Below are 25,177 nucleotides of genomic sequence, written 5' to 3'. Positions count from 1 at the left end.
ACAAACGTCTATCAAAGTAAGTCTGTTGAGAGTGAATTTTATGTGAGAACATAATTGCATCTTTGAAATTTATTTTCTAGCCCCACTAGAATCATGCATCATGAATTAGTATCCAGACTAAAAGATGGATTATTATAGAATATAAAGTAGACATATAGAAACAACTACACTCTTTCCCCAGTGATGTCAGGTGATTTACAGAGAAATGCTAGAAGGAGTTATAGAATTACCTTCCTCTGAAGGAAAATTCATAGCTTACATGCTTAAGCATGAAAATTTGGATCATTTCAAAACTAAGCTGTTTTACTCTTTGGAAGTGGCAGCTGAAAACCAGGCAAAATATATGAGTATGTGAGATGACTTAAGATGTCCAAGTTTTGGCAAATAGATAAATTACATACTTTCTGCATCATAGTGTTATTGTATCTGTCTGTTTCAGTCTCTTTCGTTTGTATTTAGATCACCAGCAGAGTCAAGGAAAGAAGAATTCTTTTTTGTCTTTGTAAAACACTACTGTGATAAGGTCCCAGCCCAGCTAGAATAGGATGTCCAGGAGATAAGTTAAACCAAGAGGCACATAAATGAATAAACTTCAGAGGTCTCCAAAGCTATCTGTGATACATATTTAATACTTGTTTTTGCTCAGTTAGTTTAGGTTTTACATTCAGATTTATTGCCAACTTTCAAATGCAATGAAAGCAAGATTAAGTAGACTTGAGCATATAGTATCACTTTTTACTCAGTGCATTATCTCCTCTGACCTTCAGTTGCTAACTGAGAACAGTGCAAATCTCATCTAAGATCCATGTCTTATCTCCAGCCACCATATAGGTATCCTTGATACTCTAGGAGTTGAAAATAGAATTGGATGGCCATGTTTCAGGAACTGAGTCCACACACAAGCACCCCCAAAATGTCCTCATGTACTGCAGGAATACTCTTAGTGGTTTTCATCTTGCTCTGTATTTGTAATTGGTTTGTGTGCCTTTATCTTATCTCTTCTTATCTCCTCTTCAAAGCAAATAATCACAGTCTCTTCAGTCTCTCTTAGACTGGAATATTTTCCACGGCCTATCTCTGATCCTTCTCAGTTTCCACTGTATACTATTTGAACTGGAACGACAGGAAGGGAATAATAGCTCTGTTTGCTTCTATTATTACCGTTACTGTTGAGAACATACCATTGTTTGCATTACTGTAATACCATTTTAATGTTTTGACGCTGTTCTCCATTCTCTTCCCTCATTCTGTTCCTGTTTTGCTTTTTTCCCCACATCTGCACATTGACCACAGTTCAGAATTGCTTACAACTGTGTGCACATTCTCTGCCCACCAAATCCTTACCATCGCAGTGGAATTCATCTTCTCTAAACTTGTCATCTGAACATTGTATCATGAAGTCTACACGGGACGAGGAAACAGTGCTCAAGCTTTGCATCATGAGATTAGGAAATGGACAGAGCATTATTTCAGGAAGCCACACAGTAAAGTACTCCGAGGTTATGTGTGGCTTAATGTAACAGAAGTGACCATTTTAACAAGCTGAAGTGGAGTGTCATGAGAACCTGGTAGGCTGTTCTCACAGAGGAATTCTGAATAGGACAGTGGATTACAAGGGATTAGTGAACAGGAAGATAAAGAGAAGATTTCAGCAGTCTAAAGTCAAAGTAAGACTTAGCAAAATGCTAACTATGAGGAAGAAGTAAAGGTAACATTGGGATAGTGTGAGGTATATAAGTGATGTGCTGGGACAGAGAAAATAGGAAGAAGAAAGGGAAGAATAACACTAGAAAATTAAACTCTCTAAGTGCAATTGTGGCAATGAAAAATCAGAAATACCGGATACAAGGGGAAAGATGGCAAAAGGTCAAGGAATAGAAAGCAAATGGTGGGGCAGTCAGCCGAGAAATAGCTGTTGAAAGCATCAAATAAGAACAGAGAGGCCACTTCAGAATTGAGCCAAATCCTCAGATCAGATAGAGTAATATAATTCTGTAATTGTTAACCAATTCATTTCTGCAGATAAATGAACTATTAGTGTTACATTTCTCAAAGAAACCTGTCCTTTTTCATTAAACTACGTTGATATGTTGGGGTTTTATGCCAAAATGTATAATTCAGAAATCTTCATTCTTGCTAACTAGATGAATATTCAGATGTTTTATTTAACTCAATTAAGAATGTTTTCAAATAACCAAAAAAAAAAAAAAAGTCTGGAAGTTTTCCTTCTGTTACTAAATAACAGGATGTTCCCTTTTCTTTTCTGGGCCTCCACTGCTATTGTAAGATGAACTTTAACCTGTTTTTGCAGTTCATACCTTATCTTTATGTTAAATGAGGTTCGGTTTCATTTGAGTGATCAGCATAATGAATCACTACATTGTCGACAGCAGAGACAATTGGACAGTCATACACAAATATAAAACAAAATTCTCCATCTTCACTGAACCCTTTATGTCAAGGAGCTTTTGCTTAAGCGGCAACTGTTTGCAACCCATTATTACCCAAAGAGAGACACATTTTTCAAAGATGTCATCGACTGATATTCAAACCTTCACACCCCAAAACAGAAACTGTATACAGAAGGAATTCAATGACCAATGTGAGAATGTGACCACGTACGTTGATACGTAAAACTGGAATCATGATACCATGTCACTGTAGCCCCAGTGACATCATTGAATGCATAAGTAATGCCAATAAGGGTGCCATTCTTATTTCCAACACCATTCTTTCTAACTGTATGGTGGACTTAACAAAAATAACATGATTTAACTCATAAAAATGTGCAAATATTGGAAATTAGTTTTAAGCAAAACTTTAGATTAGGAAACCCATTGATTTTGGCAGAAATTTGCATTAATCATAGAATGTCCTGAGTTGGAAAGGACCCACAAGGAACATCAAGTCCAACTCCTATCCCTGCATATGACAACCCCAAAATCCACAACATGCTTATAAAGTACAGAGTCATTCTTAACTGAATGAAAGGAGTGAAAGAGCACTTAGAAAGAAATAAGAGCTCATATATAAGCTTGAACTACACTATAGGGATATAAAGTCCTTAGAAAAGATAATACAGTAGAACTGAGAATAAGGTGACTTCAGACAGGGGTTTCTGGAATAAAAGAAATGTGTAAAGGGGATAATATTTGTCACTGATTTTGCTGGACAAAAAGGAGTATTAAGAAATTAACAAAGAACAGGAAAGAGGAAACTTACCAGTAAAATGAACAATTCATGAAGCACGGACAAATGCTTTACTTAAAATATACATGAAAAATGCACATTTTAGATTAACTGTACCTGCAAAGAAGTGGTATGTAGTTCCTGCACCAGAACATTTCCCCAGATAAGTAATTATATAAATATTTAATGTAATAATTAAAAATATCCCAAATAACTGTCTTTAAAATATGAATTTGATTCCTGACAATTGTATGTTAATCTAGGCTGCTATACTGAGTTTAGAAAGGAATCTGGTCAGAGGATAAAAAGACCTTTTTTTCTCAGAGGACTTTTCTAGAAATTAAGAATTTTTGTTATCATCAATAAAATTGTGTTGTTTAATTAGCAAAATACCCAGGTGTATGGATAAGCTGAGGATATTTCAATGATACAATGCAAAGCCCTGTTAGGGATAAAAGACAGGGTTTTTTTCCCCAAATCTTTTCTGTTCTTGGTCTGCCCTAGAATTTAAAATCACAACCACTACAATAATGTTTCTAATTTTTAAAATATTTCTACCCTGGTAAGCAAACTGAACCCACTGCTCATTAAGGCTATATTAACGAAGGTGACCAGAAAGTGAAAAGCCTTTGATGTTGGTACCAATATGCTGAATGACATGTCCCCTTCCTTTCTAACTTTTCAGAGCCTCAAGCCTAACAGGTGCAGTTCATCATCCAGTAATGAAATTTATAACCTGGTCCAAGTACAGATTAAAATTAGGTCCCCACCTGACAGCCACATCTACTGTCACTCTTGTGGCTTCGTAAGTTTTGTTATCGTTTGTGGTACAGTCATGCAAAAAGTACTGACTCTTTCTTTTTTCCTTTTTTCTTTTTCTTCCTTATATAGCATCAGAGCCTTAATATATTTTTTTTTTTAAAAAAAAAAAAGAAAGAAAACCCAAACAAATACAAAACACACAGAAAACTTTTTCTCCTCCTCAGATGAGATATTGGGTAAACCTAACTATTGCCTTAACTAGTATGTGTAAGATCAGTTCACAGAGCCTTCCTTGTGGCCGTCAAACAGCCAATATGTCACAGGGGGCATCTTCTGCAGTATTAATTATCTAACATTGGGAGAAAGCTATAGCGAGGGCTTCCTATGCTCTGTAAGGCAAGTTAGTTGTTTGTGATTCTGTTCCCGATGACTAATGTGGAGACAGAGTATTTTTCCCTATCTAAGGAGAACAATGCCTTGAAAAGGTTCAGGAATGATCTAGTAAAATTCCATGTAACATTGTGTAGAAATTTGTGTTGCACAATACCAGTCAGTTAAAACTATCAAATTGGTGGATCAACTCAGACACTGAGTGAAGCTGACCTGTCAGACTCTTTGACTTTGAGTGATTATTGAACAGCTCTCAAAAGCAGAAAGAAAAATGAACTGCTTACAGTGGTGGAAAAATGAGCTCCCTAAACAACTGGAAAAGATTTAAACATTGCTCCTCTGTGTATTTGTGAACAGCAGAAGCCAGCAAAAAGAAAAACAGCAAGGCAATAGTTCTATAAATGATAATTCTTACGTTCAAATCTTCCATTTAATTGAAATTGAGAAGACTAAGAATTGAAGTGTAGTGTACCTATTTGGGGAATATGGTATTCTGTAGAAAAATAAACATGTAACAGATAAATATTTGAAAAAAAAAAAAAAGAATAAAAAAAGGAAAGAATGTTTCTATGTTGATGAACTCAACATAGTCTGGAAAACATAATCTGGAAAACAAAGTCTGGAAAACAAATTGAGTCCCTGAGAAGTGGCCAGATGTGGAGATGAAGAAAAGCATCATAGAAAGCACAGTGGTGGTGTGAATTAATTTTGGGAAAGCAGTTGGAACTTTGCAGGCAGAGATGGCATCCTGTGTACGTGAAAGCCTGTGGAGACAGCATGAGCTCTGGCAGTATAAAGATGATGGAGGGTTGAAACCATGGGAGAGATGAAGCAAAAGGTGTACAGATTTTAAAGTTGGGAGTTCTCAAAAAATGTGATCCACTTACATCATGACACTCCACTGGAATACGATATTTTGGCAAGGCTGGCAATACTGTAACATTACAACCTGGACAAAAAGGATGAAGAACATGCCACTGTTTCAGTGGAAGTAACTAGAACAGCAGTGTGTAATTTTTTTGTACAGGAAATCCCTGAATTGTCATTGTGAAAGTAAATGGGTTGTTTCTTAGTCTTACCTTTTTTGCAGATGCACTGGACATCTGTACCAGAAACAATGTTTTTAGTACTAAAAGAGATGGTAGAAGATCAATTTTCCAGAGGTGAGCTTAGAAGGGAGCATTTGAATGGAAGTTGTGGATAAGTAATAAATTGGAAGAAAATTTAAAAAAAATGGAAAAAATGCTGCTGTAGAAATACATTGAGCACTTCACCATGTCACCTCGTTGGTGAGAGAGAATAAAGTAGAGCTTTGCAAAACCTTTGTAGGAATATCTCAGCAGAATTCCAAACTGAATTTAGAGATCCCAACTTACCACAGTTCAAAAGTGCGCTTCTTTGCCTAGGGACAAAATGAAATGAAGGAACTGAGCAGTTCTAATACTTTGAAGGAAGAGTGTGAATAAAAGTTTCAACAGAAGCAGTACTTTTTCTTGTTAGTACAAAAAGAAGACAGACTCTTTGCCCAGGGTTCTCAAAAGAACTAAATAAATATGTAAAAAGGAAACATTTTCCACTACCTACAAGGAGAGAAATTCTGGAGGAGATGGCTTATGCCAAATATTTTTCTACTCTTGATGCCTCAGCAGGCTTCTGGCAGTGGTTCTTAGACAAACAGAGGGTATGTTTATGCACCTCCAACACCTCCTTTGGGAGACATGGTTTCCTCCAATTGCCATTGGGTTGCAGTTAGCACTATAGGTGTTTCGCCAGAAAATACAACCATTTTTCTCTGATGAGGGACATACTAAGACCTAAACAGATGACACTGTGATCTGGGAAACAGTAGAAGACTAAAACCAATGTTTCCAAGGAGCTCCCAAAGAACCAGAAGTGTTGGGCCTTGACTTAAATAAGTAATGAGAAAAAAAGTGAACACTGTGTAGGGGGTGTGTTTCTTAGAAAAGAAGAAAGAAGGAAGAAAAAGGAGAGGAAGGGAAGGAAGAGAGGGAGGAAGGGAGGAAGGGAGGAAGGGAGGAAGGGAGGGAGGGAGGGAGGGAGGGAGGAAGGAAGGAAGGAAGGAAGGAAGGAAGGAAGGAAGGAAGGAAGGAAGGAAGGAAGGAAGGAAGGAAGGAAAAATGAAAAGAGAGAAAGAGATTAAAGGTACACAAGGATACTTTGGAATATAAGCAACATAGTGCCAAGTACAGTTGCTTCCACAGACTGTATGGTTGTCTTGCAGAAACCACTGAGTGAAAAAGATGCAAAACTTAACAAAGAACCTAAATGAGTTAATTGAAGAGGGCCTTATCCCAAGACAATGAAATGACAAACACAAGATAAAATTTCTGATGGATATGGCCAGTGATGAGAGGAGGGAGTTCAGTTTCAGGTGAGTGATTTGATGCAGCTTCCTCTGTACAGCTGTGGAAAAACGTGGACTGAAGTCTGAAGACAAAATTTGATGAAAGAAATTGTTCTTTCTAGAATCAAACTTAGACTCTGATTGACAGGTGAATTCCTGCAACTAAGACTGTACAAAAGAAAAAAAAAAAGGGTTAATGCACAGTATGGCTAAGAAACAAATTCAAAGCCCAAATCCTATCAGTCAAAGTTTTAGTTTAAGTGGGTTTTCTGTTTAATGGTATCCATTTGACAATCCCTAAATACAACAGAAGGAATGTTAGATGCACACATTTGTACTGAAAATAGAGGGATCAGTGAATGTACAGTACTCTGGAGGCCATGAGGATGTGCCATATGTACCATAAATACAGGACACCATAACACACGTTATGGAATAGGAGCTATTAAAAATGCTTTCCCTTGCTGACTCCCAGCTATTTGCTGGTATTAGTTTACTGTGCTCAGTTTTCTTGGGTTTTCTAGATTCTACAGGTGGCTGTGACCACCCAATCCATTTTTATTCTAATTAATATACTCCTGTGTATCATAGAACTGTCTGGTATCTATCATAGAATGCTAGGGACTGGAAGGGACCTTGAAAGCTCATCCAGTCCAATCCCCCTGCTCGAGCAGGAACACCTAGATGAGGCTACACAGGAATGTGTCCAGGCGGGTTTTGAATGTCTCCAGAGTAGGAGACTCCACAACCTCCCTGGGCAGCTGTTCCAGTGCTCTGTTACCCTCACAGAGAAGAAGTTTCTTCTCAAGTTTAAGTGGAACCTCTTATGTTCCAGCTTAAAACCATTACCCCTTGTCCTACCATTGTTTGTCACCGAGAAGAGCCTGGCTCCATCCTCGTGACACTCACCCTTTGTATATTTGTAAACACTAATAAGGTCACCCCTCAGTCTCCTCTTCTCCAAACTAAAGAGACCCAGCTCCCTCAGCCTTTCCTCATAAGGGAGATGCTCCACTCCCTTCATCATCTTTGTAGCCCTGCACTGGACTCTCTCCAGCAGTTCCCTGTCCTTCTGGAACTGAGGGGTCCAGAACTGGACACAATATTCCAGGTGTGGTCTCACTAGGGCAGAGAAGAGGGGAAGGAGAACCTCTCTCGACCTACTAACCACCCCCCTTCTAATACACCCCAGGATGCCATTGGCCTTCCTGGCCACAAGGGCACAGTGCTGGCTCATGGTCATCCTGATGTCCACCAGGACCCCCAGGTCACTCTCCCCTAAATGATGTGCCATGGCTTACAAGTGAGAGTTCAAGCAGTTTGAAAATAAGCAATAGATTTACTCAGTCCTGAGCCCTAGTCCCTGCCACATGTATTATATTTGCATTTAATCCAGATGTGCCATACATACACAACTGAAGCTAGGACTTTGTACTCCCAGATACATGCCCCAACATGCACAGGAGTTCTTTCATTATTTACTTGTTCAATTTTCTGGCTATACAAACTTCGAATCGTGTCTACAGAGTTTCCAGGTTCATCAGGAAAGCTGCTCCCAACCCAAAATTACATGTAGCCTTATACACAGGACGCTTATATGTGGGATCAAATGCTTTCTTTTGATGGCAAAGCAGGAAACTTGGCCATCTACTTCTCAAGCAAGTACTGTAGTTCCCATGGAAATGCAGCTGTTCCAGTCATTTGGAGTATGGCAATGCACCCAAATACATATTTCTTCATGTACATGTGAGCAGGCAGTAACCTCCAGATAGATTGTAGTCCATGAAGGACAGGATGTCAAATGATCATTTGATTTGGCTTTGCTGTATGAGGCCCAGAGCATTCTGATCTAGAGAGATCTGCTTTGAGTGTGTGGTGGGTCTAAATGACTTTTAGAGATCCCTTCCAAACCAAGATTATCCTCAGATTCTATGATTGCTAAGGCTTGCACGTCATGAGGGGTTTTCCATATCAATAATACCCATGCACAAATTATGTCTCTGTACAAAATTAATTCAGTATATCAGAAGCATTTAAAACAAACTAGTCTGGAAGACAAATTGTACTCTGAGGCTAAAGCCCACAATTTCACAGAAACAGCTGAAATAAGAACTTTATGTTGTCTATGTGAATATTGTTTTCTTCCAATGAGCTGGAAACGTGGGGATTCCTTGATGACTGAGTAGCTGAAAGCAGCGTATGGCATTTTGTGGCACCTATTGTGAAAAAAATGCTGTCCCTTGACTAGGTAATGCAGCAATATAAACTTGTCACGATAGCGTGGTGCATGAATGTTACCTGCACACTAATGGACTGAGTCATAACTTCTGGAATCTGTTTATGTCCTTGCAGCGTAATATTATATACAATCAATTAGCCTCAGCTTGACCCCAAATAACCACGTGAAAGCATAGGGAAATAACTCTTAATGCTGGGCACTCCAGAGCTCTATTTATCTGCAGTGCTAAAGTGAATAAATAAATAGATTTTAAGTAATAGTCAAAATCTCTTGATGTTTGAATTCAGAAAGGGATCAAATGCTTTGGGCAAAAATATTGTATTTTTTGTACAGTCTCTTTGGCAGAACCATACTACAAAGTGAAATCGTCGTTATGTATCACAACACATATTGAGGCAGCTGTAGACACCAAAGTAAACAAAAACCTATGTTGCTTTTTGGAAGTAAAAAATAATAATCACCTATTGGTTGTTTTATTGATTTATTGATTGGTATAAGCCAAGGACAGAAACCAATATGGAAAAACGTAAGAAATAATTTCTTTGTGATGCCTCCAACACTGATGAATCCAGGAAAGAAATTTCTGAAAGTTCCGTGAAATGGCATCTTGTTAATGTCATTAGATGAAATCCTAATTACAAGGATGTGTCCCTTGTTGGAAAGTACTTCCCATTGTACATCAATGCTTAGCTTTTGCTTGAACTGATGTTAAGAGTTACATGATTGTAGTGCATTCTGGGAAATATAACCTAACTATGAAGTCCAAGAGAGAAAGGGTATGAAGAAATAAGAGAATTTAAAGATAACTGGCGTGAGGTATGGTAACATGGTAACATTTCAAAGGAAACAGAATTACCACTTAGCTAGCCAAAATTTGATTTTTTGATTCAATAAGCTAAGAGGAAATATTTTGATTTGGGAATGTCAAAACATTTCAATTTGATCAGATATGTGAAAATTAAATTTACTGAACAATATATTCTTAACTATTTCCATAGTCAATTTTTTTACTGCAATTAGCTTTGATAAATATGAGAATTCAAATGACTAGAATTTCTCATGATATAAAATTATTTTTTTAGCAATATACATATTCATAAAAAGTTTTTTTGTTTGTATTTTATTAAGCTTTATCTTCTTCCGATAAATTTGATCATCTTATTTTATTTTTTTTTCCACTATTAATAGCAAAAAATAAATTGAATCTGAAAATAAGGAAACAAAATAATTATGAAGAGCTTACTTTCAACATGAACATGACCTGATCAAACAGAGTATTGCAAGTAAAAGTCAAATCATTCTTACGAAGGTATGTGAAAAATTTGGGTACCAAAAAGGAAAAAACTTACACTTTAATTCTCTTGCCTGTTAATGGAAGATGTTTAAACTGCACGGTACTCTTCTTTTCTCAAGTACTCATACCCTTAAGTCTTTCAACATCTATACTGAAAGCATGCTGCAGTGATCATTTCTTCCAGCTATAATATATGCATTGTAATCGTTCCTATGTAGAAGTGGGAAATTTATTTGAATACATTGTTAGAGTCTGCAGCTGAGGAATTTTGCTTTTAAAGCTCTGATTTAAAAAAAAAAAAAAAAAGAACTGGAAGAGACGTATCTCCAGTATATACTCAGTCTTCTGCCTTCAGGGACCCAGAACAACCAGAGCAGAGCATTGTCTGGAGCGCAGTGAGGACCTGAGACTCTCACCTTTGGACCTTTGGCAATTTGCTCTGAGCTTTCTAAACCGTATGCCTCAGCTGCTTGCTAAAGACTATATAAATGGAGGTCCAAGTCAGAAGGCTCATTCTCCCTCTGAGGCGGTAAGGAAGAGGTGAAGAGGGGAGGGAAGGAAAAACAGGAAAAGAAAGAGCAGCAAGAGGGTTTGGGGCTCACCATGGGCCCTGTGCAGCTCTTGCTGCTCTTGCTGCTGCTCAGCAGTGGTGTTCTCACACGTAAGTACTGCCTTTTGTGTTAGCGGTTTTTGCTGATTTATGAACCCATTAAAAAAATGATGCAAAAATCAACAGGACAATTATTTGTAGAATCAGAGAGGGTAAGTGTGGCAAAGATATAATCTCTTCCCTTTGTAGGAGTGTGCAATCATAGGAGAATCTCAACATAGAAAATGTCACAAACGTCACCTGGTGTCTTTTGATCAGATTTAATGCAGCTTATAGATATTGTACAGACTTATTCCAGCTGTTGCTGACCTATTTTGAAGCAAATGTGAAGACAGAGGACAATAAAACAAAATGTATTTGGCATGCAATACTGATATTTGAAATACAGTTTTGTTTTTAAAGGGACATGGTCATCAGTAGTAGTAGTAAAAGAAGTAGGCCAGTAGGGTTTTTTTTCCTAAGATCAGAAGAGACAGCCTAGATCAATATGGTGCTGTGGATTGTGAGCTCTCCTTGCCTCCCAAGAAGTAGCTTTATTGAATATGATACTGTAGTGTTACTTAAGACTTCAGGAACCTTAAGGAAGAAAGAGAGTCTGGGGCCAATTATACAGGTCTGGTTTTACACGCCAATCAAATTCATCATAAAGACCCTATGGTTGAACTAATATCCTCTTGTTGACTGATGTTATACAATTTTAAAAGACGCACTTGTTTTTCATGGGTGTTAATAAAGTTAGTACAGTTACTATTGAAATAGTAATGGTAGTAGTACTGTCACTATTGCTATTACACTCTAAATCTATAGAGTGGCCAAACTTAGAATTCTCAGAACAAAAACTTGGAAAGTGTGCAGAGAATACTGTGAAAAGTGCTGGCATTCATGTGTGATAACCCAAAGAACTACATAGTATCAGATGAATGCAGCAAATTTACTAGATTCTATTAATTTTATTTTATTTTAAATAGAATCATATGGGACATACCTAAGACAGATTGGAGCAAATGGTTCTTCTTAACTTAAACAGACTTCCAGTCAGTTTTCTTTTCCTCCAAAGAATGAACTCTCAATATTCAGAAAATATTTAACAACAGAGATTGTAGTATTTATCATCAAAGTTTTCCTTTTTAAAATGTACAAAAACCATAATACAGCCATTCATTCACTACGCAGTATCTTTATGTGCTCAAATAGACTAAAAATTTAACGTAAACCATGTTGTATGTTGCATTTCATCTGTCTACCTCTACATTTTGTGCCCATCATTTATAAACTTTCTATTTCACATAACATAGGGCTTTTAAAATTACTTGTTGACCTAGAAGCTGTTCCTTCTCAGTTTAGATCAAAATAATTTAATTCAGTGACTAAAAGATCTTAATCTGAGATCTTTATTCACAATATCAAGGTAAATACTTTCATTCTCTTTAGATTTGACTCTATATTTTCAATGTTAATAGTAGCTTTGCTATTTACATCAGTGTACCAAAATACATCGACAGTTGGCATGAATTTGAAAGTTCTTACAAGAAAATGTAGTATTTCTATTTATATTGCAATAGCCTTTGTTTTATAGCTATAAAATGTTTTCCAGCTTTTAATTCTTGTTTTTATTCTTTACAGAAGAAGAAACGCCTGAAAGTGGAAATTCTGGATGTTCAAGTAACTAATTTCTTGCATCTAGTTGCATCTGCTATATTAACTGAATACATCTTTCAAAGCTTGACTTTTCCTATTCCATAAATCTGTTACTCTGAAATAACAAACAAAAGTGATGGCAATATTCTAAAGTCTTTATTGCCATTTATTTTAGGTATTTAATTATCCATAAAGCTTGTCTCAAAGAATTTCAAAAGTTTCCTAAGGTCAGAGGAACTGAGATTACATTTCCGAACTTCTAAAAAGCTCCCATTAAGAAAATACTTTTGTTTGTTTTGTTGATCTCTTAATTGTCAGGTGCAAATTACGTAGTCTAGAAATTCCTGTTTATCAAATGTGAAGCTTTAGCAGTGAGGTTATTTACATTACATTTTACTATGGGCTGAATCTCACTTATTTACCCTTCACAGTGGCTGATAAACCCACAGAACTGCAGTTGGATATTTAACTAAATGCCAGTAGAATAAATCATCAACTTTGTCAGGAAGGGCACCAATTTCTTTAAACAAGTCAAGACTCAGGAAATGATGACTTTCTGCCCTACCTTTACAATGAACTCTGACTGTCCCTGACTGCTTGGTTAGATACATAATGTTCCACCATAGGGTCAAAGTACCAAAGGGGTTGTTTTGTTCTTTGTCCCTTTGGAACTTCAGGATTTTTTTCTCTTCTTGGATGCTTTAGCACCACCTCCAGGCAACTGGGTTTATTTCAGCTGCATGAATCAACTCAAAGACTTCTGGGCTTCATTGCCAATTTCTTGTGTATTTTTGATATAATAGATTTTGGGGTTGTATTTGCATTTCTAATCTTATAATTTCCCTATTCCTTTTCCATTTATTTCAGTTTAAAAGCAGGAAATGAAGCAATATTTAGTATTTTGACTTTAGCATAGTAGATGCTGGTGTTGCAAAAATTTCTGAGAATGTACATTTAATCACTGTTATAGTCCAGGACAGCCAAAAGTGACAGGGATGGTGTTGAATTTTTTTGTAGTACTTAATTTTAAGGCTAATTATGTAACTTAATTCAGTTTTCAAATGTCTGTAAGATGCTGATTACTGTATGATAAATCGTATTAATTAAAATAATTCTGTTTAGTGATTACATGAAAGTAATCAGACTTAAAACAACATTAAACTATGTAAAGCTTATAAAAGTGATAATCAAAGGAGAAAATATGAGATTTACAGTAATATTCTATCCTGCTCCCTAAGTATGCAATTCTGTGACACAAATGGCAAGGTAACATTGCCATTGGCCTCTGACATGACAAATATTTTATAGAAGAGGAAGACTAAGGTATATTCATGGCAGATATAGGCAAGCAAAATCATACAGATTTGATGGTAGATGTGAGTTTACACTGAGATGACTTTAACATTTTTCTTTCTATAAAAGTAGATCAGGGTTCTAATATATTCAGGCACAAATAACCACAGAGGGGCAATTTAGGAAATTGCTTTTCACTCAGCATCACAACAACGTCACAATCCCTGTGACGTGCTCAGTCCAAACAGAGGGAACAGTGCTTCTGGTTGAGACAGACCTAAACTGCTCTAACACAGTCACTAAAAATGCCCATTCATATGTTTAGCTCAAAATGATGCCTGCAGTTATAATGGGAGAAAATTGTAATTGAGGCCATTGTTTGGCCAGTATTATGCATTCAAGACACCAAAAGAAGATATTATATCCCTGTATTTGACACCAGGCCAAAATATTTTCTTATGTCTCAGTTGTCATGTTTATTCCTGCTTGTGGGATTTAAAATTATGGATTAATTGCCTCTTAAAGCAACAGGGAGAGATTAAACACAGGTGAAAAAAAAATCCCTTTGAGAAAGTCCGTTAGGTTTTGGGGCTTCCTTTGGTTAAAAGAGAACCACCTCTGTGAATACTCTCTCCTGCCTTATTCTTACTCATAACTTAGTGGTTTTGCTTTGTTCTCAATGCTCTTCATATAACAAAAGTTTATCTCCACTGAAAAGAGTCTACTGTAGTAAAATTTGCTGATTTAATAAGTGAATTAGAGCAGATCATGTTTCAAGAGGAAGATAATCTCTAGATTCAGGTGAAATTGTATTGAGGAATGCTAGTTTTTGTATTTTGACTCTTTCTATGTTTATTTTCTTTTAGTATCAGTCATGTGACTTAGATAAAGACGTTCCTTGGATTTGAATTATGATGGAAAAATTGGAGTTGAATTGAATGCTTTCATCAGCAATTTGAAAACTAACATTTGATAGGTTTAATTTAAAAGAAATAGGGTAATTTTTAAAACAGTTCCGCATCTTAAATTTTGTCTTCTTTTTATCATTAACTTTAAAGGGGCATGATTTGAAAGCCAGACACAGTCATATTGTCAGATCTCATCAAACAGCAGTGAACACAAAAACTTATGCTTCTCCCCACAAGTTTTCTCTGAGCTATAACTTATACTTTAGAAAGTGTCCAGCTGACATGAAGGCACTACTTTTTTGTCTGCAAACCCTTCTATAGCAAATATAAAAGGAAATATTGGGAGGGTCCTCATGCTTCCTTTATATGTAGCATTCATTTTAATTACAGAACACTAAGTGTATACTATAAGGATCTACATACGCACATCCTACCCAAATTATAAAAGTACTGTTGTTTTCCTAATTGCAGAAGATGCAACGAGATTCAAACACCTCAGAAAATATGTGTACTCATATGAAGCAGAAACATCAAATGGGATCACGGGCACAACAGATTCTCGAAGCGGTTCAAAGATCACTTGCAAGGTAGGGAAAAACAAGTAAACACAACCCCTTGGGATTGTATACTGAATAAGATGGGAGCTGGCAACTGGGGAGAATCCTTCAGTGGTTTTCCAAATAAAATCATTATTTTAAAAGGCAAATGTTGAGTGTCCTGAAGACTAAGCCCTTCCTGTCCTAGACCTGGACCTGGGCACTGAGGATGTCAAAAATCCTTCATAACACTGTGCCAGTGCATTTTGATCCTGATCTCACATGGGAGAGGGGAAAGCCCTGGTAGTTCGTTTTTCCTTGGCTCCAAGCTGAGTCTATGAATGCCCACCAAACAATTCTAGAGTTGAACTAAACCAGCACATTGATGCCATGAAGACCACTTCATAGCCTGTTGATGGTGACAGTCAAGCCATGATCAGGGCTGTAGGAGAAAAAGGTCCCATAGGCCATTAAACTATCCAATATCCCTCCATCTTGCACAAAATTCTCCCATCATGACTTTTTTTTTCTGAAATGCAGTAACTGCGGATTTTTTTTTTTAACTAGCACACACTTTTATGACCAAGTATAGAAATTGATTAGTATAATGAATCAAGTTTTCATACTGTTCTAGTACTATAAATTTTCAGAACCTACACTGCTTGTTGACCATGTAGAACATGTACTATACTCCATGCCATGAGCCAAGCAAATAACTGCTTTCATATCTTCTCCCTCAACTTACCTTAATGTATTTAGAGTACTTTGGAATCCTTCACAACAACTGCTAGCAGAGAGATTCTGACACTTTATAAAACCCAAGGAACACCATGTTTTCAAAATTGTAACTGGATGATTCTGGAAACATGATCATGAAAAAAAGGGTAAATATATCGTATTTGTGTTTTCAGGTTGAACTGGAGGTACCACAGCTGTGCCACTTCATCCTGAGGACAACGCATTGCTCCCTGAGGGAGACATTTGGTGTTGACACTGAGGGAAGGGCCATGCTGAAAAAATCAAAGAACTCAGAGGACTTTGCAAATGCCATGTCCAAGTAAGCAATATCAATTATCAATACTTGTAGGCTTGAGATTTAAAAAGCTGTAATGTTACAGTCCATCTTCACAAAGTTTTTTTCAAGCATAGAATACATTTCATGATGACATTGCAGATTTATAAGCTGATTCCACAACAGAACTCTCCCTGATATAATTTAGAGCTAACTTGGAACATTTCTCAGTTTCTAGTAGGGGAGGACTTTTTCCATCCAGATATTTGACCTGGAAAGTCTTTGTCATTTCTATCATCTACATCAGGAATCTGTTGAGTAGTCCCCAAGAGATTATTGCAAGTGTTATGTTCCTTCTTGTAAGCAAATTCTCAAATGACTGTCTGCAGCAAATTTAAGATAATTTTCCTTTGCTGACATGGTACGAAGACTGTGCAATAGAAGGGCATTTGAGACTGAAGTCCAGGTTTCCTATCATGATCTTTAATGACCTATGCAACTTATCTTCTCCTTACTTATCTTCTTTCGTAACTTATTGCTACTACTCCCTCCACCCAACTAAGTCTCCAGTGCTTGTCAGTGCATGTTTTACTCATGCACCTTCATGTTTGTTTCAATGCCTCAGTATCCACTCTACCTTGTTTCACAAGCCATAGATCTCAAAACAGCTTGAGACAGTGTTGAAATATGTTTTTCGGAAAACAATCAAGGTTTTATTTGAAGATTTCAACTAGTAGAGAATCCTTCCCATCATTTTGTAGCTTATTGCAGTAGTTAATAATTACCCCATTCTAAAAATTTAGTTATCTCCTCTCTGAATTTGTGCAATTCCAACTTCCAGCCATTCCTCTTGATATTTACTTGTCCTTAGATGACGTAGTCTGGTGATATCAGAATGTCCTTGGTTAGAATTTTGGTGCTTTAATAGTAATACTCTGTAAAAGTAACAAGAGAAACTAGTAAATAATGATAGACCAAAATAAACTTTATGCTTTAGCTATAGCCCAGCAGTTTATTGGTAACATATTCTTCACTGGGTGGCTTTAACGTGATTTTATACTGATGTTTGGTTTTTTTTGGACAGACATGAGCTAAAATTCAGCATTCAGGATGAGACGAAAGTCAAACTGTATCCAGAGAAGGATGAACCTCTGAATGTACTGAATCTCAAGAGAGGGATCATTTCAGCTCTACTTGTGCCAACAGAAACAGTAGAAAATGTAAAAACAATTTCCATGGTAGGTATTTTGAAAAACATTCACCTTATTTCCTTAACAAATGGAAGAAATCTCACCTAGTAGAGTTAGTCCTGAATATAGTTTTCAAAAGATCTGGGAATTCCGATGAGAAAGGTTACCTTTCAGCTAGATCAGAAAACATCTGGCAGCATGAATAAAGACACTGACTTATTTCTTCTTTCCAGGATACTGTATATGGAAAGTGTGACAGTGAAGTTGAATTCAAATCTAGAAAAGGAAATGTTGCAGAAGATATTTCAATTAACAGGGACCTGAAAGCCTGTGACAACTTCAGTCCCATCAGAGATTATGTCAGCCCTATTGCCATTGTAAAGGGACTAGTAAGTATACCATTAAAAGTTCTATGATACATTCTTCACTACATCACTTAAAATGATAAACAACTACTAGAATAAGTAATTTTTTTATTTATGTTCTAAAAGCTTAAGAAGCTTTTCTACACCCTTGTGTTAGATCAGATTGTGGCTTTGTAGACGGTCAATTGAGAAAAACATACAGAGAAAGAGTTTAATTACCTTCTTTCACGTTCTTCTCAATTTTTAAAGCAGAGTTTTTCACAGAAGGAGTTGGTACTATTGATTGCACAATAACCTATCAGATCATATCCTAATTTTTAATTTTGTGGGTCAAAATTTTCAGCATTCCCCTTTAACGTGAAACACCACCAAAACCCTGACATGTATGTGATGTGCAGGAGGAGAGAATTCTAAATGCTCTAAAGTAAATGGTTTGACATGCAGTTCAGCCTATCTGTGAATCCACAGTGATCAAGTGCAGTTGCTTGCATGAAAATTGGTAGATTTTTCCCAGTGTCATGGCATCTGTAATTTTAAGTGTTTTCCTTAGCGGGGGGGGGGGGGGGGAAGTCAGGACTTCATATCATACTAAAAACCCCACATAATTTCCGCCACTTTTACAGCTTATTGTAGAAATCTTTAAAATGTGTATAACAAGACTGAAACCATAAAGAGCATTGACTCTTATAAGGGGCCTGAACTACTCCAAAAATTACAAACTGGTTTCTATGAAGGAGTCCTTTGTTGTAGGCAGCAGGGGATCAGTCATGAAGTAACTACTAAGCCAAACTCCTCAGTAAGGCCTGAGGGAAAATTTCAGTGGGATTTTTGCCTGTGAAGAGACTTAAGACTAAAGATTGATGCTGGCACGATTTTGTCTTTGTGCGAGAATGATTCCAGTTATGCACCTTTGTTTCCAATATGCTGTTAACTCTTAATATTATGGGAGAACTGTGGCAGCCCTTAAAACTATGTTTTTTTCTTATACTATTCAGTAAAATGACTGCCAAACCATTTATTTTACAGAACATCCCATTATCTACCCTTCTAAGAAGCACTCAATTCTGTCATTACAATATTGATGCAAAGAAAAGGCATATAAGAGATGCTGTCTGCAGTGAAAAACACCTGTTTCTGCCTGCCTCATACAAGTAGGTTGTTCAGTATTTGTCAACAGCCTTTTTTTATAGATATTCATTTTGAATGGTGATGTGTCACATTCTGTCATGACTTCATCCCCAAATATATTGTATTTTTTTTTTTTTCTCAAGGAGGCAGAAGGCATGTCCAGATGCCTCAAAGGTACTTTAACTCAACTAAAGCACTAAATTTCTCTTTGTTTGCCAGAAATCGCTATGGTGTGATGACAGAGGTCAACCAGACGCTGAAGCTTGAAGATACCCCAAAGATCAACAACAGAAATTTTGATGGAGGTATAGCTGCATTTCTCAATAATACAAATACAGAGACAATGTATAAATACAGGTCAAATACCGGGACAATTTTGATTTTTTAAAATGTGTATTCATTAACGATGCAGTTGATAGAATGAAAACAATTCATAAATTTCAAATGAAATTTGATCACTTTAGTCAGGAAAATGTTAGTGTATAAAATGGGAAGAAATTAAAATTCTAAAAGCACTCTGTAATTTTAAATAATCTTTGTCTTTTAATTTTGAAATTATTCTTTCTAATTAAACAGTTATAATTTACTTGGAACATAGATTTAATCTTATTGCAAAGGAGTTTAATGATCCCTTTTGGCTAACCATAATTTCTTATACAACTTCTAGCTTTATCTGCCAAATGTAAACAGTCCATGATTACTATATGTTTGGTTCTGAAACACACTTCTTTGGGATGCGGTTGTTGTTCATAGTCGTACCATATTTCTCCTAAGATATATTCGTTAAAAGTTGAAGGAGCAAACTGTGCTAATATAAAAGGTGGTATGGAAGCCACAGAAATTTAAAATAATTTATGCTAACAGGTATTATTATTAATTTTATGGGAGAATGACATTTAATTTCCATTGTTTTATTTCTAAAAACTATTCAGCTGTTAAACTACAACAATTTTCACATAAAACAATCTACAGAGTTTATATTTATGTTGAATGTATGAAAGAAGGTAAAAATTAACATAACTCCTTGATAATAACATAAAAATGCATTTTCTTTAATTACTAGATGAACTGGAAGAGAAAGGACTTGCACTGGAAAGTGCAGAGGCCAAATATCCAAGGCAGGGGGATGGTGTTCTGAAAATCCTTCAGGAACTGCAGAAACTCGCAGCTTCCCAGCAGAACCAGCAGAGAGCAAGACTCTTTTACAAGTTTGTTTCCGGACTTAGAAGTTTACATAACAGCACTCTTGGCTCTCTTGTACCAAAGATGATGGAAACTTCAAGGTATGTTACAACAGTTCATTATGCAAATACACGTCAGTGCCACAGCCAGTTCTAAGGTCAATGATTTGCTGCAAGTGGTTTTAAATTTGAGGTTAAGTAGATGTAAAGACTGTCTTTCAGAAAGGTAAGTATCATCAGAATTATTGAGAGAAAGAAATAAAGAAGGGAGAGTAAAACCTGTGGATTTCACATTTTTCCATCAGAACTACTCAGTTGTTAACTGGAACGTAAACATTAAATATATGAGAACAACATAAGAATTGAAATAGATCTGAAAGTTCTAGCCTTTATGAAGAACTAATATGGTTTTGATCATTCTCCCAGCAAGTCTTCCAAACTTATTGGAGAAGCTGAGCTGAACTATGAATTAGAGTATAACCCAGCCCAGCAAAGAGTTTTTCTCCCCACCACCAGCCCAAGTGTGTTTGCCAGACAAAATCCTGTGGATATGTTATTATAGCCAAATATATTTCACGCAGTTTTGCTCAGGGACAATGACTGTAAATCCAGACTCCCAAGTCTGACTTACAGCAAAGAACACAGTTTTGAAAGTGAGATTTCTGGAGACATGGAAGGGCACAATTCTTTGGTCTGACCCTGCCATCTACTCCATACCGTTAGACTTCTGTCCCAGCTGGAGCTGAGTCAACTTACACATACTTTATGTCCTCAATCTGAAATGGGACTATAGCCTCATTCTGGTTAAATATATTATAATACTTCCAAGTTGTGGGAAAGACTGTTGTGGAGAAAAATGATATGTCTGTGTGATTATAGTACTTTCTGTGTGATTAGTACTTTCTTGTGGTTCATAGCTAATCAAGTTATTAGTATAAATTGTAAAACTAAGAGGCTTATTTTTTGTAAATAATTGTGTGATTTGCTTCCAGGCATGCGTAAGGATATATTGTTACTAAAACACCTTCAGAAACCTGGCAAATATTTATTTCAAACATGTAACATGCAGTAATAACTGCAAACAGGAAATTAACTAATCAAAGTCTTCTCTTTTCCTTTCAGTTCCATCACAGTTCAGGCACTGACTCAGTGCGGGACTCCAGAGTGCTATGGTGCAGTCCTTCAAATACTGAGGACTGGAAATGTGAATCCTCTTGTGGTAGACCTGGTCACATATATCCTGGCACTATTGCCTTCTCCAACTCCAGAAACAATACGGGAAATTCTTAACATGGCCCAGTATCAGCCAAGTAGAGCTTCTTTTTATGGCTTGAGTCATTCTGTTACTAAGTGAGTAATGGTAACATGTAATTGTACAAAAGAACCTCAAGAAAACATTATAATGCTTAGAGTAAACCCTAGGGGTGGTTGTTTTTTGAGGGTTTTTTGTTATTCTCATGAATTTGCTCTTTGGGATTAAAAAATAAATAGATATTTCCCATTTTCACTTTTTGCTTCTATTGTGCTTACTTCTTTAGGTTCTACAATGAGAAGAAGATTGTGACAGAGGAAATAACAGATGTTGCAGACTTCATGGTATCACTGCTTGGCACTGATTGTTCTGGGGAACATGAGCTCACATACCTCACACTTCGGGTATATTTATTTACCTCTTTCCCTGTGCAGACTATTATTTTAAATTGTGGCACATAAGCTACTCTGCTTTTCTTGGTGGAGAAAAAAATGTGTATCATCTTTCTGTGTTTTCATAAATGACAGGCTATTGGAAACATGGGTGCCATCATGGAGAAAGCTAAACCCAGCCTGAAATCTTTTCTTAAGACGTGTATCAGAAATGAAGCTGCATCACTTTCAGTTCAGAAAGCAGCCATCCAGGCGTTCAGGAAAATGACTGTTACTGAAGAGGTAAATTGGATCACAAGAACCAGCATAAGCTGTCTTCAGTTCACCTTGACTGTTCACAGAAGTTCCTGAATATGTGAAAATATTCCCATTATTTCATAGTTTTGCTGTCTCCCTTTTAGCTCCCTCCAGCATTTTTAGAAATCCTTTCGTTAGTTCAGTTTCCATACACATATCTGAGAAGTCCTGCAGACTTCTGACTTAGTGGGTGTTGCCCCTTTGAGATGCAGTTTCTTGGTACAGAAAGTCTCAGTTTAAATGAGAAGTTTGGATCTGTTTCTGTTAGAGTGTCTTAAATGGAGTTCTATTTATTTCAGAGTGGTTTTAACTAACAAATTACTCCAGATTTAAATGGATTTAACTGAGACAAAAATCAGTTCCCTATTTCATGTTGGCATTTTGTTGTCATTGTTATTAATGGTACTGGCTAGATTTATGATTACATTACAATGACCTTAAAGCGCATCTTACAGAATAGGTGTCATTATGCAGAGCACTTCAGCTTAGTATAATGAAATAATTTCAATATCAATGAGTTTCTCCTCTAAGAGACATGCTTTATTTTTCCAGACAAGGCTCAATGAGTCTGGAAGCCTGGAAACACCTGGAACTCACGTCCTCAGATTCAGTTTAATTTAAAGCATTTAATTTTTTTAAAATAATTATTTATTTTCAAACTATGTTTTTAATTTTCCTGCAGCAGAATATTTCAATCACCTAGTTTTCCTAAATCAAATTATTTTTTTTCCAAAATTTGAGTTTTTGTCTGGAGACCAGAACACTTCTAATTCCCACCAATCAAAACTCGGTATTCTAAATTAAAAAGTAACCTGCCAGTTACAGGATAAGGAAACCAGTTTTAATAAAACCATAATCTCTATGACATTTTCTGTCAAGATAAACTTTATTGAACTAGCTTTAATGAAACATTTTAAGACAGTTATAGAAATAAGGTATAGGAATACATCCTAAAATTATTTCACCCTCTATATTCCCAAAAGAGTTTAACAATATCATCTACTAGTCTGCTAATCAGGGTGAACTTTCTCTATTTAAATAGGACCGTTCAGCACTTCTGAAAGCATTCCAGGAGGGGGATTCTCCTACAGATAAACGTCTAGCAGCCTATCTCATGCTGATGAAAGATCCTTCCGCAAGTGATCTCGCAAAGATTTTGAGAGTCCTCACGAAGGAGAAGAATGAGCAAGTGAAAAGCTTTGTTGCCTCACACACTGCCAACATCCTAGACTCTGAAGAAGTAGGCATTGAAGAGTGAGTAAAATTTAGTTATATACTGGTCTAGGAAGAACAAAGTTCTAACCATAGTTGCAGTGGTAGTTATTTAGCAGTGCATTTTTTGCTTTTTGTTTTGTTTTGGTTTTTGCTTGTGTTTTCTTTTTTTTAACAAATACATCACCTGAGTAAATCTGTGGCTTTGTTAAAGCAGTGCCAGTTTAGTCTTTCCCTTAGGTATTATTTTTACTGTTAAGATCGGCAGAGACCTACCCATTTACAATCACTGTTGTTGTATGAATGTCTGCAAGTGACACAAGAAATCCCTCATCTAAGACTAAATGAGTTTTTGGAATTTATACTAATCATATTTGCATTGCTGTCCTCTTTCCTAGCCTAAAAAGCCGAGTTGAAGAAGCTCTGAAAGGAAACCAGATTCCAACAGCTGAAGACTTCAGAAAATTCTCACGAAATTATCAGATTTCCAAAAGAGTTTCTCTACCTGGACTTCATCCTGTCTCTGCCAAAGTAGAGGGAAATGTGGTGTTTGATCCAAACAGCTATGTTCCTAAAGAGACTATGCTAAAAACCACCCTGAATGCGTATGGACTTGGCCCAAGAGATATCTTTGAGGTAAAAAAGTTATAAAAAACTTTTGCTGGTATTCAGCTGCTTTTGTTCTCATTTCTGCTCTCTTATGACAACTTTCTCCTAACAATGTGTTGTTTCTATAAGCTTTGGGAGAAATCTAAAGATCATTATGCTTACAAGGGGACTTTCATTTGATCTCAATGGACTTTAGAGCAAGCCATCCATTATGTGATGTCCCTTGCCACTGACTCAATGGACAACCCTGTTGGAGTTACTAAAGGCCTCAGCTAGAGTAAAATGAAGCCATCTGTAACAAATTGACTTCATTCTAATAAATCATTACTGGCACCCTGAAGTAGGTTTTAACTGAGATACAGCATGTGTGTAGGTTTTTTTTGTGTGGATCTCGCCACTGAGATAAAATAAATCATAAGACCTAGTATTTCTTATCTTCCCATAAGAATCAGAGACTTGTAAGATGCACTTGAATGCGTTGCTTGTTCCTCAGAAAGTCTGTTTGTTGTAAAGCTCCAAAGAAGTGGAGAAATTGTCTCAGTTCTTGCATTGTCCTGTTTGTTTCAGCTTGGCTTGGATGGAAAGGGGTTTGAACCAACACTGGAAGCTTTGTTTGGAGAGAATGGATTTTTCCCAGACACCGCAAGCAAGGCCATGTACTGGGTTGACGGCAGAGTGCCGGAGCAGGTTTCCAAGGCGCTTTTTGGCTATTTTGGTTACTCCCCAGATGGCAAACAGGATCAGGTATAGCTAGAAAACATTCTCTGCACAGCACAGCATTCCTGTCTTTATACAATAGTTACAGCACTTCCCTCTTTTTTGTATATGATCCTTCTCCTCTTCTAGTAAGCTAAAATAGAAATCCTTAATGATATTTAACTTTTTTTTTCTTAATCATATTTGGGAGGAGACTTTGGACATAAAACTGTAAGAAGTGCACATGCAGATTAGCAGACATTCACTAGATAACTGTTCTAGAGATACGATCTTAGAGATTTCTCATAAATCTGTTTTACTACTTTCTGACTGATTTTTCAGGATCTCATGAAAGGAATAATGCTTAATCTTGAAAAACTGGTAAAAGAATTGGGCAGCAAAGAAGCTCCTGAAGGAAGAGCATATCTGAGAATCTTGGGAGAAGAACTTGGGTACATGAAACTCAATGATTTCAAATTTCTTGGAAGCATGATTTTAAAGAGTGTTAAAACTCTTCAGACTGTTCCTGAAATGGTATGTTTCTGATGCACTGATGCACCAATGTTTATTATGAAATTGTTCTTGTTGTTTGTTTCTTCTACAAGATTTTTTTAAGATT

General features: G+C 36.5%; 1 protein-coding gene across 1 annotated transcript in view; it reads left to right on the top strand.

The window, feature by feature from the left end:
* Window positions 1–10,842: 10,842 nt before the first annotated feature.
* The window catches only part of APOB (apolipoprotein B), a gene marked incomplete at both ends in the record, with an annotated part of 37,091 nt that continues 22,756 nt past the window's right edge, over window positions 10,843–25,177 (top strand). Inside the window, 16 exons of the mRNA XM_082048166.1 lie at window positions 10,843–10,900; window positions 12,473–12,511; window positions 15,160–15,275; window positions 16,136–16,281; window positions 17,321–17,474; window positions 17,660–17,815; window positions 18,818–18,942; window positions 19,139–19,224; window positions 19,983–20,202; window positions 21,223–21,450; window positions 21,639–21,756; window positions 21,880–22,026; window positions 23,084–23,295; window positions 23,652–23,889; window positions 24,430–24,606; window positions 24,901–25,092. Coding sequence (XP_081904292.1) covers window positions 10,843–10,900; window positions 12,473–12,511; window positions 15,160–15,275; window positions 16,136–16,281; window positions 17,321–17,474; window positions 17,660–17,815; window positions 18,818–18,942; window positions 19,139–19,224; window positions 19,983–20,202; window positions 21,223–21,450; window positions 21,639–21,756; window positions 21,880–22,026; window positions 23,084–23,295; window positions 23,652–23,889; window positions 24,430–24,606; window positions 24,901–25,092 — 2,412 coding nt within the window. The remainder of the gene's footprint in view (window positions 10,901–12,472; window positions 12,512–15,159; window positions 15,276–16,135; window positions 16,282–17,320; window positions 17,475–17,659; window positions 17,816–18,817; window positions 18,943–19,138; window positions 19,225–19,982; window positions 20,203–21,222; window positions 21,451–21,638; window positions 21,757–21,879; window positions 22,027–23,083; window positions 23,296–23,651; window positions 23,890–24,429; window positions 24,607–24,900; window positions 25,093–25,177) is intronic.

The sequence above is a fragment of the Streptopelia decaocto genome, assembly GCF_964273445.1.
Source record: "Streptopelia decaocto genome assembly, chromosome: 3".
Taxonomy (NCBI): Eukaryota; Metazoa; Chordata; class Aves; order Columbiformes; family Columbidae; genus Streptopelia; species Streptopelia decaocto.
The sequence above is the reverse complement of the archived record's forward strand: the minus strand, read 5'-3'. Positions and strand labels throughout refer to the sequence as shown.